This window comes from Cygnus atratus, chromosome 3, assembly GCF_013377495.2.
Source record: "Cygnus atratus isolate AKBS03 ecotype Queensland, Australia chromosome 3, CAtr_DNAZoo_HiC_assembly, whole genome shotgun sequence".
NCBI classification, from domain to species: Eukaryota; Metazoa; Chordata; class Aves; order Anseriformes; family Anatidae; genus Cygnus; species Cygnus atratus.
In genome coordinates this window covers 1,933,613-1,951,667 of record NC_066364.1, presented here as the reverse complement: position 1 = coordinate 1,951,667, position 18,055 = coordinate 1,933,613, and the positions used below count along the sequence as shown (strand labels likewise).

General features: G+C 43.6%; 1 protein-coding gene across 1 annotated transcript in view; it reads left to right on the top strand.

Annotated features, from left to right (window-relative positions):
• Positions 1-453: 453 nt before the first annotated feature.
• Positions 454-18,055, top strand: part of FBXO16 (F-box protein 16) — a 29,130-nt gene continuing 11,528 nt past the window's right edge. The window contains 5 exon segments of the mRNA XM_035563648.1: positions 454-549; positions 5,246-5,281; positions 13,259-13,465; positions 14,850-15,014; positions 15,851-16,056. Coding sequence (XP_035419541.1) covers positions 454-549; positions 5,246-5,281; positions 13,259-13,465; positions 14,850-15,014; positions 15,851-16,056 — 710 coding nt within the window.

Below are 18,055 nucleotides of genomic sequence, written 5' to 3'. Positions count from 1 at the left end.
AAGTAGATGCACAGGCTATCACAAATTTTCAGTGACAACAATGGAAAGAGAAATTGAATGTGCTTTCGAGCTTGCTGCAGATACCCTGTTGTGATCATTTATGCAGCAAAAATCAAAGGCGTATTCAATAACGTTTGCGATGAGAAAGACCTGCTTAATTATTAACTATTGATATTATATTAATGCACAGAGGTTCCATCAGGAAATCTGGGCTTTATAGTCGCTGTTACTGTGGGTGCATAAAATAAAATGCAGGCGTTACTCCTAACTGACTTTCAAATAATTCTGCTTGTTTTGTAGCTATGCTATGAAGTCATTGGATTACATCTTGAAATGATTTGCTTTTCACTAACATGTAATGGAGTAGCACAGATAATGCTGGTCTTTGTTCTGTCCAGTTGTTGTAGCCATTGGTGCTGACCAGACGCCAGAGATTCCCCATTTCACACATCTATGGCATTTGCACCTCCTAGAAACATGAATGGCCCCAAGCTACAAACCAAGATGAGCACGTGGACTCCGCTGAACCATCAACTCATGAATGACAAGGCAAGTTCCATGCAAATGGGTTGGATTCATGGAATCACAGAACTGTTGAGTTTGCAAAGGACTTCTGGTGATGACCTAGTCAAATCCCTCAAGGCAGAGTGAGCTAGAGGATTTGCTCAGGACCTTTTCCAGTTGGGTCTTGAATATTTGCAAATCCTAAAGCAAATTCTGTTTCACTTGACAAATTCTCAAGTCCCAGAAAAAAAATAACTTATGGTTTTGGCTGTGTAGGTCATGAGTAATAGAATAAGAACTTAAAGATTTTTTTTTTACTATTAGAAGTACATATATATAGCATACATAGTCTATATATATATACATGAAACCTCCTATGTTATGTAAAAACTGAAAACTCTAACCTTTATTGTTTAAAGCACGTATGTAGTTCAAGTATTGCTATTTTGCCAAACAATTGTTTTTAAACAAACAAATATGTATTCATTTCTTAGTGAAAGTTGCTAAATCACTCTTTTTCTGCCTCAGAAGACTTCAGTTTAACCCCAGAGCAAACTGAGTGTCAGTGCAAGTGTCTGAGTGGCCAGTGAGCTCCAGCTCAGTTTGTAGGAGAGATCTTAGTACCTGTCTCCTCTGCTAAGCCTGGCAGTGATGAGGCCAGACTGATATTTTGTTAGCTGAAGTGACGCACTCAATTTATAAATAACAAGATGCATTTCCTAGTCTCCCACTCTGCATAGCATATCTGGGATCTGCTAACGTCTCATGTGTCAGCAGGAGCATATTCCTCCCTCAGAATTCAGTTTCAGTTTCTGTTGATGATTCACAGAATTTAATCCAGAGTGGGCCATTACATCACATGGTATGACTTCCTGGATTTCTCAGTCCCTCATTTCACACAGTTCTCCCTGTCTGGAGCTCTGTAACTTGAATTTGGCTAAAATATATCTTCCGTGAGGGTATCCAGTGTACCTTTGGGATTATCACGAAATGAAAATTTCATCACTTCCCTCAGTTTCTTTTCTCATTGTTAATCCTCCATACCATTAAAAGATTAAACCTTGTCTCTTGTCTGAATACCTGTAGCATTAGCTTCCATCATTTAAATCTTCCTCTGCTAGCTTATTAAACTCTTTTGTAACCAGCATTTTTTCCTTGTGGAAGTACTTTTACTCTGCTTCAAGCCAACACTTGATCTTTTTTGATAAACTAAACAGATTGAGCTCTTTGAAGTTTTCTCAATCTGGCAGATTCTCCCGCCTTTGAATCATTTTAATGTCTGTTTCCTACACTCTTTAAAACACATTTTTACAGACGCACATCACTGTGCGATAAAGTGTGATTTGACTAGCAGTGAGTGCGTGGGTAAAACTGCCCTTTCCCAACTTCTTACTCCTCTGCTCCTTAGGCAGTGTGATGTTGCATTTAGCTGCAGCAAAACCTTTAAAAGCTCATCTTGGATTGTTGTGTACTCCAGCCCTTAATGATGTGCCAGGTAGGAAAGAACCTACCTCCTACTACCTGTGGTCAGTGATGAAGTTTGTGATAAAACGTCTTTACTTGTTTCTGATCCAAGTTTTATAGCACTGACCTGCTCAAAACTCTTCTTCATTTATCACTGTGCTACTCTCAGTGCTGGCTCTACCGACTTAGCAGAAAACAAAAATATTGCTGACAGCTGAAATTGGGAGATAATCCAATTGATACATATAAGGAGCCAGTGAGTGAGAAGGTGCCATTTTCATACAGTCATATCTCTGTTCATTTCTGCACTCGAGTGAAGGCAAAGTGTGAAGGGAGAAAAGAATTTATAGATAGAAGGTATGTGAAAAACAATGAGAGGATGAAAGCATAGAGAGAAGAGGTGCCTAAGAAAAGTACTTGTTAGTTGAATAGGAAATGAGGGACAGCAGTGGTGAGAATTTAGAGCTGATCCAAAGCGGTAGCATTTAAGCTCCATCTAAATCATTGCTAGGAGAAGACTCACTAACAGATAGCAACGTAAATTTGCTACCTTTCTAATTTTGGTTAATCCATGAGGTGCTCCAACAGTAGTTCCTGCAGATTTCTCTGGATTTTTATACATGCTCAGGAGTGCACTTGTCTGCATTGTTGGCAGGACCCAAGATCTTTCCTGCCCGTTGTACATCCTGAATGTTGTAGCCTCCATCTATGTTTTTCTGCCCTTACAGCAGCTGTCAGAGCACATCCAGGGTGTTTCTACTGGGCCGTGGGCAGGCACGATTGCTTTAAAGCCAGGATCACCATCAGGGACAGACCGAAGTCAAGAAGTCAGAATTAGGAAATGATGAATTATGCAACGTTCATGGTCAGAAAACCAGAGATGGAGTCTTAGATATGCCAAGGGTGTGCTACAGCTAAGGAGGTAGTAAAGGTAGGAAACAGAGCAGCATGCTCACCCTCAGCAAAACTGGGCAGACTTCAGTGTCAGTCCTGCCTTTAAGGAAGGACTGGAAGTCAAGAGATGATTTCCCTTCTGCTAGCAGTGGGGTAGAAGAGCCCCCAGTGGCATTTGCAGCAATGGCTGGAGGGATTTGCCAGGCAGCCTTGAACTTGAGCTTGTTTTAAACCACCTAAAGACACGGATGTGAAATGGAAGGTCTTGGGAGCAATCTAGGCCTTAGGCTGCATCCAAGGCCAGCCAGCTTAGGTACTCCATAGGTATAACTTGAAGGCTTTGGAGGAGAGGACAGTAAACATGGTCTTGATTAAGTCAGTGGATGATTATACCAATTTGGGGCCATTCTATTGCTAATTAGTGCTTCCAAGTGCCTGGAGTAGGCAGAACTTTCTGACAAAGTTGGCTTCAGATGTATCTCCAAGAATGCTGAAAGCAAATATGCGTCTTTCTTTGATCAAAGGCCATTAACATTGCTTTCAGTTATATAAATAGCTCACTGCTTCACTGGAGTTATCCAACCCAAAACTTAGATCTTTGACTATTCATCACTTGCTTGTGGCAAATCCTTTTCCAAGTTCAGCTTGTCAGTGTTTTGTTGTTGTTGTTGTTGGTTTTGTTGTGTTTTTTTTTTTAACTTTGCCAAGTGTCCCACATGCAAATAAAGCAAATAATAACTGACAACATGCAAACAAAAGAAATGTCATTTTCCACCCCTCACGAGAGACACTCCTGCTGAGAGAGACAGAGCTAACGCTGACAACTGCTGTACCAGACATCAGCACTGATAATGTCTTTCTCTGCAGGAACTTTCTTTGCAGGCTGTCAAAGCAATAACATGTTTGGAGTTTATAATGATCAAGCGTGTTTTCTAGTTGTGGTTAATAGCTGTTTTTATGTGCAGTTATAAGCTGGGCTTTTTTCTCTTTGATCTGTCTTCTGGAAAGAAAAAACATCTACAACATTTCCTCACTTGCCAGGTCACAATCCTGAGTGTAAAGGCAGTTTTGTGGTAGTGGGAAGCCATGTGCTGGTGCTTTCAGGTCTAGCTCCCTATGGATAAAGGTCAACATCACAAGTCCTCCGCTGTATTTTGATACCGATCATCCTTCTTGCTACTTGTCACTGTAAAGTGCCTAGACACAGCATGAGCCATAAAGACTGGTCTTACTCTTACTCCTACCAGTCTCACTGCATTAAGACTGAAGCCATTGCCAGGGCTGAATGATAGCTACTCACGTTGTGTCCATTCTAGGAGCTTTCAGGCACCCAGTATCTCCAACTCAGGAGAACTAAAATCTCTAAAATAAAGATCTAGGAAGCGCAGCTTCTGGTCTCACCAAAGCACGTGAGACACCGCGTGTCACTGTATGCCCAAGAGGGCAGACTGCTAGGGTGAGCTGCAAAGAAGAGAGAAGTGAGGCAGCACATTGCAGCCAGTCCGCCGGAGCTGTCCTTCGTAGGTGTGCTCACATAGCCCTTGAACTTTCAGGAGTATCCTACAGTTAAAGGAACAACCTGCAGTCACAAAGTTCAGGATACCAAGAGGAAAGAACAAAGCAAATAGCAGGATCACAACCCTGGACATGAGGAGAGCAGACCTTGACCTCTTCAGTGATCTGCTTGGAAGAATTGATTGGGAGAGGGTCCTGGAGAGAAGAGAGGTCCAGGAAGACTGGTTGATTTTCAGACTTTAATGAGATTTTCTATGCTGTCTCCCATAACATCTCCCCAGGCAAGCTGATGGAGTGTGGACTAGAAAAATAGACAGTGGGGTGGACTGAAAAATGATTTACAGTCCTCAGAGTGTTGTGATCAGCAGCACAAAGGTCAGCTGGAGGCTAGTCCCTGATGGAGTACATCAGGGATTTACACTGGGGCCAGGATCATTTAAATGAACATTTCATTAATGACTTGGATGACGTGGACACAGATCCAGACTCTTCTTGGTATCATCTGGGGAAAGGACAAGGGACAATGGCCACAAATTGAAATACAGGAAATTCCATTAAACATAGGAATTTTTTTTTTTTTGCCATGAGGGTTGTCACACACTGGAACAAGTTGCCCGGAGAGACTGTGGAGCTTTCATCTGAGATGTTCAAAACCCAGCTGGATGTAGCCCTGAACAATCTGTTTCTGTTGACCCAGCAGGGACTTTGGACTAACTGATCTCCACAAGATCTTCCAACCTCACCCATTCTGTGATTCTGTTTATATTTTGTAGGTTACACAAATGTTTTTTCAAGCTGTATTTTTCTCTTCAGAAATACTGAATCCTCTTTAAGTATTCATTTTTATATGTGTGTTTATGTTTTATAGGTATTTGAAGAAAGAAGAGCCCTGCTTGGAAAATGGGTAAACTTTTCCCTTTAAATATATATTTAAATACAGTTGGGTTTCTGAATTAATCAGAAGATTGCCGTAATGAGAGTAGATAACATATCCTACTTTGAAAAAGGGGTTCATTTTCCTCATGTGGATGTGCAAGTGAGCTGTGACTGCTGTACTTTTGATGAAGTTAAAGGTGTAAATTTCCTCAGTGCCTTATTTCTGTAAGTTCTGAACTTGGGAAATCATATTTCATTTTCAAAATGATCTGAAATGGGATAAGAAGCCCTGGGAAAAGTCTGTGAAGTCTTCAGAGAGGATACTGGATGTTTAGATATTGCCATTGCCTGCTAGCAAGTCTTTAAAGCTGGTAATAAATGACATGTTATCTACTAAGTGCACACACAGGGCTCCTAATGCTGCAATCACTGAGCATCTCGCAATCTCTCACTGTCATTATCTTCACAACTCCTATGTGAGACAGGAAAGTGCTGTCACCCTGTTTTTGATGAAAAAATGGGGCAGAGAGAGACTTGAGATAGGATTTGTCTTCCCCAGCCACAAATCACTGCGAGGTTGGCATTTAGGATGGGTTTCCTCTGGCTGAGTGTGCATGTCTGAAACATAGATATTTAAGCCTGGCTGGTCTGGTCATCACAGGCTCCATGTACAGTCAACAGAGAGAAAGAAAGCAGTGCTTCCAGAGGGTAATTCATCTCACTTAATGTGGGATGAAAGAACAGCCCTCTAGAGATGCCTGTTTCTTTCAGTAGCCCATGAAGGGAGTTGTAGCTGGCAGCTTTAAAGGAATACAGCTCTAAGAGACCTGCCTGGGAACCTGATGGCAAAGCACGCAGTGGCACAATATTTGCCTTAGTCCTAAGCTCACACCTGAAATATCACATTGTGCTTTCTCTTTTATGAGGCAAAACCTATATAAAGACCTTTATGAGAAAGCAGCTGTAATCTGCTTAGTCTCCTATGAAGAGAGGAACACAGACTCAGTGAGTTTATTGCAATAAATGAGTGAATGTATTAAAGGGGCTCAGTAGTAACTGCAAGGTTGAGCCCTATGCACATCTTTATAAACAGAACCAAAGAACCAGGCATGTAGTCACATATCATACACAAGCTAAATTGAAATCTCATTGGAACTAGATGATCTTTAAGATCTCTTTCAACCCAAGCCGTTGTATGATTCTATGATTCTGTGAAGTACAGAAATGATGCTCCTTATCAGCGCTCTTTGATAAAGAGTATTTGCACAGTTACTTTACTTGAAATATGGTGCTTATTCTTTATGCCCAGTAGGTCACTTGTGTGGAATTTACTTTGCAAATGAACTGGCTTTTATAGACAAGCATTTTGATTTTAACCTCATAAGAATTATTCATCTTTATAGGAAATATGCTTTCCATAATTTGTTGACTTGCATGCATTTTGATAATAAGGGATTTCATGGAAACTAAGAAAACAAAATAATTGAATGATCATTGTGCAAAAGCCATTATTATTATTAAAACATATCTTTTAACATGATAGTCAGTAACTGACAGACCTAAAACCTGTTTCTTGAAAATCAATGGATGCTTTAAAATGCCCATGGGATGTATGCTGGCAAAAATGCAAAAGCATTTTTATTGGAACCCCATTTGAAAGAGTCAAAATCTGGAAACAACCTTCCCCCAAATGCAATGAAGAGTGCCGAAACATCTTCTGAAAGGTTAAATACCTGACCCTTCTATGTCACTCGATCAGTACTTCTCATCGTGTTTCTTCAGAGTTAATTCTCCTTGTGCTTCTGCCATCCATCATGCCAAGAAAAGGGTGTGGAAAGCACAAAAGCTCTTCTTAACTCCCTTCAAAGCCTTTGGCATTATGATATGTGGTATGCAAAGCCTAGGGCACTCGGAGTTTGGGAGAAATTTTGTCAAGAGACCACAGTGCTCTTGGCAGGACTTTTTCCACTGATACGCATGGCCTTCTTGTAGTGCTCTCAGGAAGTATGGACTGGATGCAACTGCTGAAGGGTGGGTTTGTATGGCTGGGAATCCACATTCAGTGTTGTTACAAGTGATTTATTATGAAACTGGGAGGCTGAAGTCTGTCCCAAATCTAGAACCGTTCAGTATTTTTGGTGATGAAATGGAAAGTACACACTAATTTGCAAGTGATATCAGGCTTGGAGTGATTTCATGAACTTTGGAGATCAGAAATCAAAATGAAATGATCTGCAATTTGATGAGGACAAGTGAGAAGTGCTACAAGTAAGAATGACATTTACAAAAACTGCAGATATGAGAAAACTCGATTATGCAGCAATTCTGCATAAAAATTGTTGGGAGTTATGATGCATCACAAACTGAATACAAGATGACTGTCTTATAATTGTAAAAAAGGGGAATATCCCAAAGGGCTGTCTGAAAGGCAGAGCTATCCCCAGTGCTGTTCAGTGCATTTTAAGAAAGCTGAGGACCAATTGGCGATGCTTCTGAAAACAGGTCATAGGTGAGAATGTTCTTAGGTCCAGAAAATTTGAAAATGATCTGTTCACTCTAGGGAAGATGGATAAAAGATGTAATAACATCTTTCCAATAACACATAAAAGTTCCCCACAAAGAGGATGGGAATAATCTGATCTTCATGTTCACATTGGATAGGACAAGAAATGGGCTTGAATCACAACTATTGAGATACAATTTAGACACCAGCAAAACCTACAGGTAATTCACTGCCAGAATAACTTGCCTTGAGGGTTATGGGTGGAAATCTCCAGTGCTGGAGTCCTTTAAGAAAAGGTTAGACAAACACTTGTCAGGAATGGTCTAGGTAAGGTGCCTTGCAGTAGGAGATGAACTAGTGCAGTGCTTCTGAACCTTTTTAAACTGAAGGACCGTCTAACCTTCTGGGAAAGCAGAACAGTTTCCTTGTGCAGCATTGCCAGAGTGGTGATCCTTTACAGCCAGCCAAAAAAAGAGATTAGATTAAATGTTCTAAGTTTATTGTTTATTTTATTCCTCCTCATTTTATTTGCATGCATTCAGGGACTATGCGTGTGTGTTTTCATTTTGTTATTTCTATGCAATTGTCTCACAGAACATCTTTGATGTCTCCCAACCTATTGTGGTCCCTAAAACACAGGCTGAGAATCAATGAACTGCGTGACCTGAAGGGATTTCTTTCCTCTGCTTCTGCATGGCTGGGCAGCCCCAGAGGGTGTGGGACTAGCTGTGCTGTCACCTGCAGTATTCAAGATGTATGACAGGACCCTGTACAATTTTTTGGCTGGCTCAGGTTGCTCTCAACTTATCAGGGTATTGCTGCTGCACAGCGTGGAAGCAGCGGTAGTGCGTGGTGGCAGGAGGCAGCCTGTCCTACGTAGCTGTTCCCATGCTTGAGTATTTGCAGGCTTTGATCTTACAGGAGGCATTTCTGCTGAATTTCTGTCACACTAAATCCTTAACCCAAATACTTTCCGGAAAAATATTAAAGATAAATTACGCTGCTGTCTTACAGTTGAAACCCTTTTGATGATTGCACTGGGAAAGGGTTAACATTTCTCTGCTGGTTTCTTCTGTTTTATTCCAGCTGCTATTCTATACTGCACCTGGAGCAGATGCCTTGACGTGCTCCCTCTCAGCCTCCCTTTCTGCTCTCTTTCAATACTGCAAGCCAAAAATTCCTCCCATTAATTTACAATACATAAAAGCATTTTGCTCTACCTTAATGCTTAATGCTATCATGCTGACACCCGGGTTAATATGTTGACAACGAGGCTGGGGTTGAACTTGTAGATTAAGACACCAAAGCTTTAGTGTCTCCAGGTGATCTGAGCATCGCAGCTTCCGCTAAAGCCAAATGAGATGTAGACAAGTCAGGGAGCCCAGACAACGATTCAACTCACCCTGTGGGCTACATCTTGTCATAGTAATTTATACAGTGCATCTGAATGTTCCCAGGTCCTGGAACTTGCTCATCCACACCATGAAATTGTTAGCACGCTCCCTGGCACAGTTTTGACCTGGGCCGGTAGCTCTCTTCCAGGCATTGTTCAGACACGGTTTGGACATCAGCCTCAGCTAGGAACCGTGCCAAAAGAGCAGGGTGGATTCAGCCACCTTGTTGTGAAGGGTGAGAGCATGATGGTACGGACATGTGCATTGTCTGCCTCTTGGTGTCATCGCTAGAAAATGGCCCTGGGCACCTTTATTTACTGGGGTAGAGGCAGCAGTAGTGGCTGCTCAGCTGAACTGGTGTTCTCCAGGCTTCACTGACGGCATCGACTGCACCATCACTGACCACGGTGGGAGCTGGGGTGTTTAGGGCAGGTTCAGGAGCACAAACTGAAGGTCCCTTAGGGCCATCCAAAACATCCAAGGCACTTGTACAGCACGGCAGATCAGACGCAGGACTTGCAGATGACAGTCACCCTCGGAGAGGCAGCTGCAGGCCCAGGTCAGTGGTGTTAGGGCAGCTCTGTCCCAGACCCTACAGCCCCCACCGTTGGTCACCTCTCTACCCCGTGCTGGTGCCACGGTGCAGAAGCAATGGCTCCAGCTCCTCATCACCCAGCTGCTGGCTTTCCGTGCCCCTCTGCAGCCTTCCCGGGAGTGTCCTCCTCCAAAATTTCAGGGTTAGGTGTCGAAGTGCAGTGGTGAAAGCACAAAGGAACAGATCCCATGGGCTAGTCATTAATTCCTGACAAGGAGCCACTTGGCAGCAGTGATGTTTAGGGCTTTGCTGGCTGGACCCGTGTACTAGGGTGGATCCCAGGTGCCTGCCTGCTTCATCCCTTCTCTTCTCAGCCACGTTCAGGACCAGGAGGAGATGGCTGTGGGGGAGGCAAGTTGCTCCTGCCGAGATGAATCCTCTCCATCCACGTGCACGTTGTTCTGCACTTGGGGTGACCCCGGAGAGCCTCGATGACCAGGGGACTCGGTGCTACCCTCGCAGAGCACAGGGGTGCCTGCATGTGATTATAACCCTGCGAACTCGTGCCAATATGCCGGCTGGGAGGCAGAATTTTGCCCTGTTCTAGTACAACCGGTGTCTTATAGAGGAGAGGGGCCTCTTTAGGTTGAGCAGCAGAGCTTCTGTTCTTCGCCACCGAGGTCCCGGGCTTCCCCCTTCATGTCCGGCTGCATCATTTGTGTGTGTGCACTCAGGGATTAATTGTAAACCGATCGCGGGACCGGTGCGGTGGCCAGCAGGGCCTTCTGTCCCCGGGGAGAGCCATTGTTCGCCGGGGCTGGGGGAAAGGCACAGCAAGGGAAAACCCTTCCCGGCTGCTTCGGCTGGGGAAGGTGCAGCCTTGAGAAGGGGAATCCAGTCTGACTGGTTGGATTGCCCTCGGCACAGGCAGGGAGCAAGGCAGCCAAATGTGGGATGGGGACATGCTTGCGAATGCTGGAAAAGAGACAAATTCTGCCTGCTTAACTACTTGGCTGCTGCCGAGCGCCACGGAGAAGCTGCGAGTCCCCGTGCTGGTGGCGGCGTGACGCTGGTTTGGATGGGGTTTCCCTCGTGGTGTGAGCTCAGGAGGAGGATGCTGGAAGGAATTGCTTCATTGCAAAGCTGTGGCTGGATGGGAAGAGTTAACCAGAAGCAAATATTGTGCCCCTTTGAAAGAGAAGCTATTTGCTTTGATCAGCTCACTTCACCTCTCGGTGTGGAAGAGAGTGATGAGCCAGTTACCCCCGTGTCTGGAACACATATGGGAGAAATTTACCTGCAAATTGGTGACTGCAGATTGTTTTAATGAGACGAGGATGTAGCTGTGATCATGAATGAGGAGTTCGCCATGTTAGAGAAAAAGCCCTTCATGTCCAGACCCTCTCTGTGCCCCCTGGTGCACCTTGGTCTGGTGGGGTGGTCTCAGGGGACGTGGTTCCCAGTGCTGGATCCCAAAGCCCTGCGTGAGTTTTGCTGAACTTCACTAGAGGTGAAAGTTATATGCAAAATAGGGATGGGAGGGAAAGGGTGTATTCTTTAATTCCCTGTCAGTTTGTGTATGAAAAGGCATGGGCATTTGGGAGCTTTCTTCTTGGCTTTTGTCTCCGGGATCTCAGGAATGCCCATTGCGCCCTTTCTTGTCCTTGCTGACCTACTTCAAGGTCCTGGAGAGGTGTCTGCAAGGAGAAGAGCTATTTACTTCTTATAGTTTATTGTCCAGTACTGGAATTAAATACATAAAATAAAATATAAATAAATAATAAAATATAAACAAATAATAAAATATAAATAAATAATAAAATGCAAGTAAATAATAAAATATAAATAAATAAAGTTTAAAAGGGTTCATTAAAATGATCTGGAAATACATTACATCTCAGCTACTTTTCATCTGCACAGTCTATTTTAGACCATAATTCTGCTAGTCCACCAGTTGACCGTAATTTTTTGGTGGGGAAGCAACGGAAAAAAGATCTGAATATCTGGTCTGCTTTGTTCTGAAAGGGAAAGAAAGGGATGTAAGTGAAAGATATTCTGAAAGGAAAAGAAAGGGAAGGGCATTGGACATTAAACAATTTACTCAGCTCTTCTTATATATATATATATATGAATCTTCATATATAGAAGATTATATGTAGGGAGCTGGATAAATTGTTTAATTATATATATATAATTGAATCTTATATATATCATATATATTACATATATATTATATATATTATATGTATTATATATATATGAAGAGCTGCACTTTTTTTTTAATTATTATTATTATTTTTAATTTGTGGAGGTCACGTTTCAATAAGTTCTTTAAATACCCCTGAGGTTAAATGCAGAAATTACTATGAGTTGACCCATGGAGAGCCAGTAGTTGGTTGTGGAAAGCTGGCTTCAGGAAACAGAAAGACAAGCGTGTGTTATGGGTATGGGCAAGAAGAGAAGAGACAAGCAGGGGAAGGCAGCGCTCCCCAGACAGGCCCAGCACTTCAGGAGCTTGCCCTTCGTAAGGAAGGTGAGTTTGTCCTGCAGCTGAGCCTGCTGCAAGAAGCTGCTAGGAAGCAGGATGAAGTGGGACTTCACCAAAATCTGCATTTTGCCTCTGGAAGAGGACCTTTACCGTGCCGTTTGCTGCCCTATTGATGCTGCCGAAATGGTCCCCTGAGACTCCCTCCCTCCTGGCACCCTGCGCTGCCCTCGCAGCCAGGACTGCTCCTGCAGGTTTTGAGGCAGATTGCACAGATTGTGGCGATGAGGTCAGTCTCTTCCCAGGAGATTCCTGCTGACGGGGCCCTTTCCAGCCCCTGCTATCAACACAAGCTAAACACCGGTACCGCCACCGTTGCTCCCACCCTGTTTACACAGCTCTGCCCCACTCTGCGTCCCACTGGTGCCGTTGCATCAACGATACGTGTTCGCCTGGTTACCCAAGTGCTTGCTCCTTCCCACAGTGAAGTCCAACTCTTTTAATCCTCCTCTTTAGATGTCTGGCGTAAGGACAGAAATGCCTGGAAAAATCTCTTTTACCGTGCTGCCGGATCTGCACCACTGATTTTCCTTGTGAGAGGTTGGCAATTGATTGAGTTTCTCTTTGCTCCAGCTCTCTGTAAGGCAGTGGGGATTTCTCTCCTGTGTGAGAATAAATGCTTTACAAATTGTGAGGCTCCCAAATCCTGCAGTAGTGGGGGCCATAGAAGTGTCAGGATAGATGAGGAAGCAGCAGTCAGCTCAGGACCCAATCCTGTAAACACACATCTGAGCCTCTTTCTTTCCATGAGTGAAACCAAGTCTCACAACTGGTCCCAGGAGTCTTGTGAGCATGAGTGTGTCCTCGACTAGGCCATCCGGGATCCTTTGAGGATTATAAATCATATGTTATGTGGCTTCAGATTTTCTTTTAATGTAGCTTTTCCATTTGTTCCCAGTTCCTACGTGCTTTGCTATTGAGTGAGTCACCAGAAGCTGCTGCTTATGCACTTTCCCTTGCCTTACATGCGTGCTTTATTTTAACAAGCTGAATCTCCGGTTTCTCAGAACCTGAAACTCCTTTTTCAGTTTGACAAGTGGACAGATGGTCAGAGGCGGAAGATCCTGGTGGACCTGTTGGAACGCTGCTCCCTGTCACAGCAGAAATTCTGTGCCAAGCAGCTACAGGATCGAGTTCCCACCGAAGCTCTAGATTTCACCACCAGGCTCCCCAGAGTGCTGTCTTTGTACATCTTTTCCTTCCTGGACCCACGGAGCCTCTGTCGATGTGCACAGGTAAATAAGCCAACACATACCAAGGTTCAGAAAGTCAGGTCAAGCTAGATAAAAAAAAAAAAAAAAAAAAGAAACAGCACTAAACTACTATAAAGTTTTGCCAGTGCTGTCCTGAATAATGCAAGAATGCTTTCTGACCTTGCAACCCGGTGCCATATGTTTAGTGGCACTTGTGTGAGACTGGATGCAACACTTCCCCACACCCTAAATTAAACCAGATTGGCTGAGACTTATGAAAGGGAAGAGTAATTTGGGGTGCTCTGCTCTAAGGCATTTAATGTATGGCGCTTTAGAAGGCTGATTGTTCCCAAGAAGGAGGCCTGGCACTTTCTAAAAACCATGTTCTTTTAAAGTACTTCACACTGTGTGCAGAATCATTAGTTGCTTTGAAAAGTGTTGCCCTGTGTTTGTTGTAAAGAAGTGCATACAATGCTTTAAGAAAAATAGTGAAAAACGGATCCTTTAAAATGCTTGAAGGTAAAGCACTGGCTGTGGAGAAGCAGAGAAGTTATCAATGTGCTTTTGAGCACAGTGTCCAGGGATTCAGTCAGCTAAGGCTCCAAAAATGGCTTTTCATGCCTTAAAGTGACACCCAAGGTAGTTATGAATGAATAAGCTTAGATATTGGTGACAGCAATATCTAAAAAAAAACGCTAAAGCTTAAGGTTAAAGCACTACCATAGCCCTCTGTAGTATAATACCAATACACAAAGATCTCAGCTTGTTTAAAACTTGCTTTAGTTTCTTTCTCCAGCAGATCGTATTTTATGGAGACGAAATTCATGGTATTCATTCACAGACAGGGAGCAGATAGGTTAGGATATTAGAAAGAAAAGTCTTTACAATGCTACTTGGGTCATATCATTGGATGACTGCTGTTATAAGCGTGGTAGTACGAGTAGATGATGCTTGCCCTTAGGCTGGAGGAAGCATTGCATGCAAGGTGACTCTGTGATGGGGCATAACAGCAGATCATGGCTAGGAAGAAAACATTCAGAACGTGTCTATCAGATCGAGGGTGGGGGGATATTTTTCTGTTTTTGTCAGTAGACACTAATAAAGGGTTTATTTCAACATCTGTGTGCTTATTGAGTAAAAATGCAGGAAGTTGCTCCAAATAAGCTGAAGTCTTTCCTCTTGGCCAGTGATTTTTAGAGTATTTTGCCCTACACTGGAGTTCAGCCAACACTTATACATGAGCACATCATGAGGAAAGACCTTGAATTTGGGTTTAAATGGAGTGTAAACAGTGCTGAAGAATTGTACTAGTTTAAGGACACAGGGGAGCTGCATCCAGAGGAGATAAGTCTCTAGATATAATCTTGGATGCTTGAAACCTGAAGGTGTTGATCTGCTCTTATACATGGTTACTGGGAATCCGCAGGTGAGCTGGCACTGGAAATACCTGTCTGAACTGGATCAGCTCTGGATGCTGAAGTGCCTGCGTTTTGGCTGGTACATCAACTTCTCTCCAACCCCCTTTGAGCAAGGAATCTGGAAGAAACATTACATTGAGATGGTGAAAGAGCTGCATGTTACAAGACCAAAGGTATATTCCTACCAGTGGGAAAATTCTGGGCTGGCAGAGTTCCTAACTCTTTAGCTTTCTCTGGTCTCCCATTAGTAAAAGGGAAGACACACAGTTTTAAATTAGAATCTAAGCTCATGTGTTGCCATGTGCTCTGCTTTCCCTTCATCCTTCCCTGGTGGGGGGGGAAATGAAAATCTCACTGGTGAGGAGAGAAGCAATCACCAAGGTCTCTCTCTCCTCCTGCCCTTTCAGGGTGTTCCCTTCTCTTCTTCCCCAGGTTTTAGAACATATGATAGCCTGTCTCAATCTGATAAGCAGGAGTGGGGTGCCCAACATGACCCCTGCTGAAGTTTCAGAATCAGTCTAGCTGGTGAAAAGGAAAGAAAGCAGACAATCTGCCTGTTACAGCCTTTGATGTTGTTCCCATTCTGTCTTCTTCAGAGGTGGCAGGGCCATTCTGGGAAGGTGGAGCATCACTCCATAGCCATTGCTTTCTCCTGAGATTCATTGATCTGGATGCCTGGTTTGTGAAGCTGTGAGGGTAGGAGTCTCTGCCCTGAATTCAAAACTCAGATCTCTAATTCTAACCAAATTCCCCCGCAGGTTGTTTCTGTAGTCAATGGATGAAGCCAATACATCTCAAATAGAGCTCAGCTCATCTAAATACAGCGTTCAGGACATGGACAATGTCATGCACTGTCTGGGCCCCTATTTCTGCCCAGTGACCAAAACAGAGCCTGGAGAGACTGATTTTGAGTTAATACCTAATTCTCACAAGTCTAAAGTTAGGCAAAATAAATTTAATTTTCATTGTAGGATAAAATGTATTTTCTTCTTTTCATGTCTCTTATTAGACTCCTCCAAAGGACGAATTTGTAGTTATTGATGTGCAACCGGTGAGAAGCAACATCCCAGAGGCAAAACCTCCTGTACTAGGAAGGAGGACAAACAAGGAGAAAAAAGAGCTCCCGCCGTGGCGTTCATCAGACAGACATCCTACAGACACCATCCGATTCAACTACCTCGACAACTACGATCCCATCGAGCAGGCTAGGCAGGCGTAAGAGTCTCTTCCCTTTTGTCTGTGATAACAGGGTATGTCCACGTCCTCTGCACGCTCCCTCTGCCTGTGCTCCAAGCTGCCTGGAAGCATTTTAGTGCACCAGCCTGGCTGTAAACCCAAGCTAGCATGCAGTGCTGCCCTTTTCCCTTTTCTCTTATTGATCTTGGTCCTCTTGTATTTGCAGCTGCATTAGTTTGTGTCCTTTCGGTGCAGAGCATTTGCCGAGCTTGTTAGTGTCTGCCTATAAAACAGGCTGTAACCCCTGGAGAAGTTACACAGCTGTAATGGGAAGAATCAGGACAACAGTTTGTTCAAGAGGTTTTAAACAAAGCTGCAAGGATGGGAGGAATATGCAGTTTCTGCACGGAAGAGGAAGAATGAATTAATTGTGATAAAATATAATTCTATCAGTTCAAGGATCTTCTGGCTGGAAAGAGATTTAGATGTTCAAAGGGGGGTGCAGGTAAAAGAGTATGCATGTATGCATATATACTATTTAATATTTAAGTAATGAGTAGTGTTTGTTTCTACACTACCTTGGATGGACAGCCCATCTCCGTCAGTTCTTGGGCTCCCAGAATTACCTGGTCAGCAACTGGCAAAAGAAAGGCTTTTCTGACCCAAAGCATAATTTTGCACATTCCCTTGTGTTAGGTCCATCCCATGGTTTCCTTTGACACATCTGGTGGAAGATATTTCCAGAATCTCATGTCTGTGGTCGGATTTCTGTATGTTAACAAGCACTGGCAGGAGCAATAGCAAGGAGGCTGTGGTAGTTGTCTGGGTGCAGGATTTGGCCCATTTCTCATTTAAATCTCTGCCGCCCCTCATTTTTTCATGGGCATGCTCACAGCAGTTACCTCAGTTCAGCTGATGTGTAGTAACTCATGAAACTGTGGTAAAGTTATCATTAATCTGAGCCTGGTTTAGAGGTAATGGATTAGCTTGATCATTGCCTCCTTCCTGTGCGAGTCCCCGTGAGAAGGGCTGCCCAGATTCTCACCCAGCCGAAGTTGCAGAGAGGAGGATATTCCTCTTCACTGTGCCAACAAAAACCTTGGGAACCAATTAATCCACAGCGAAAGTATCCAGACTGTACATTAAGTAAATAACCGATAGAGCTGAGATTAGCCCTGTGTACAGGAACAATCGAGCCCTGAATTACCCCAGCCCGGTGATTATTTGGCTAAGCAGTAGCGCACTTGCACGGGTTCTTTCTCAATGCGATTAACTTTGCCGGACCCACCGCTCCTCCGGGGTGTTCCACAAAGTTCCCAGTGTCTGAGCAAAAGCCTTTTATGAATCATTTTTTAATCCGCGTCCCCTGGTCCTCGGATACTGCAGCACTTCAAAGAGCATTCCAGTTTCCACCTCACCCTCTTTCTGTGGTATGTTTCCAAACTCTAGTGCCATTTTAGGTAGAGTTCTCTGAGGCTTTTAACTAAATATTTTGCCAAAATGCCTCTTGTTGCAAATGATGGTGCTGGTATTATTTTTCAGCTGTGCTAAGTGTTTCCACATAGCCTTTCCCAAGGGCGTAGGTGAGGTTTAGGGCTCCCTGGTGCTGGTCATGGCTGAGCATCAAAAAAGGGACAGTCCCCATTTGAAGCATTTAAAAGTCACTTGTTCCAGCACGGGGCTGCAGATGCAGCTGACGACCATATGCAAACGATTGATTTGCTAATGATACAGTAAGCACACTGACTGTTTTCTTCTCCTAAGTGAGATTTGAGCTTCTATCCTTGTATGCAATGGAGAATATTTTAATGCCTAGTGATCTAGCAAATCTGGCGTTTATCCATAATTACAGGGGATTATCGCAAGGAGAAAAAAATGAATTCTGCGAGATTTACTTGTTTATCGAGGATCTCCCTTTAATATCACTTAAGCTGAAAGTAATTGCTAGTGTGTAGTCTTGTCTGTAATGACTCTTATTCAGCAATACGGGTGTGCCGTTCCAGGTGCTGACCCAGCTACCTAAAGATGTTCTGGTGCT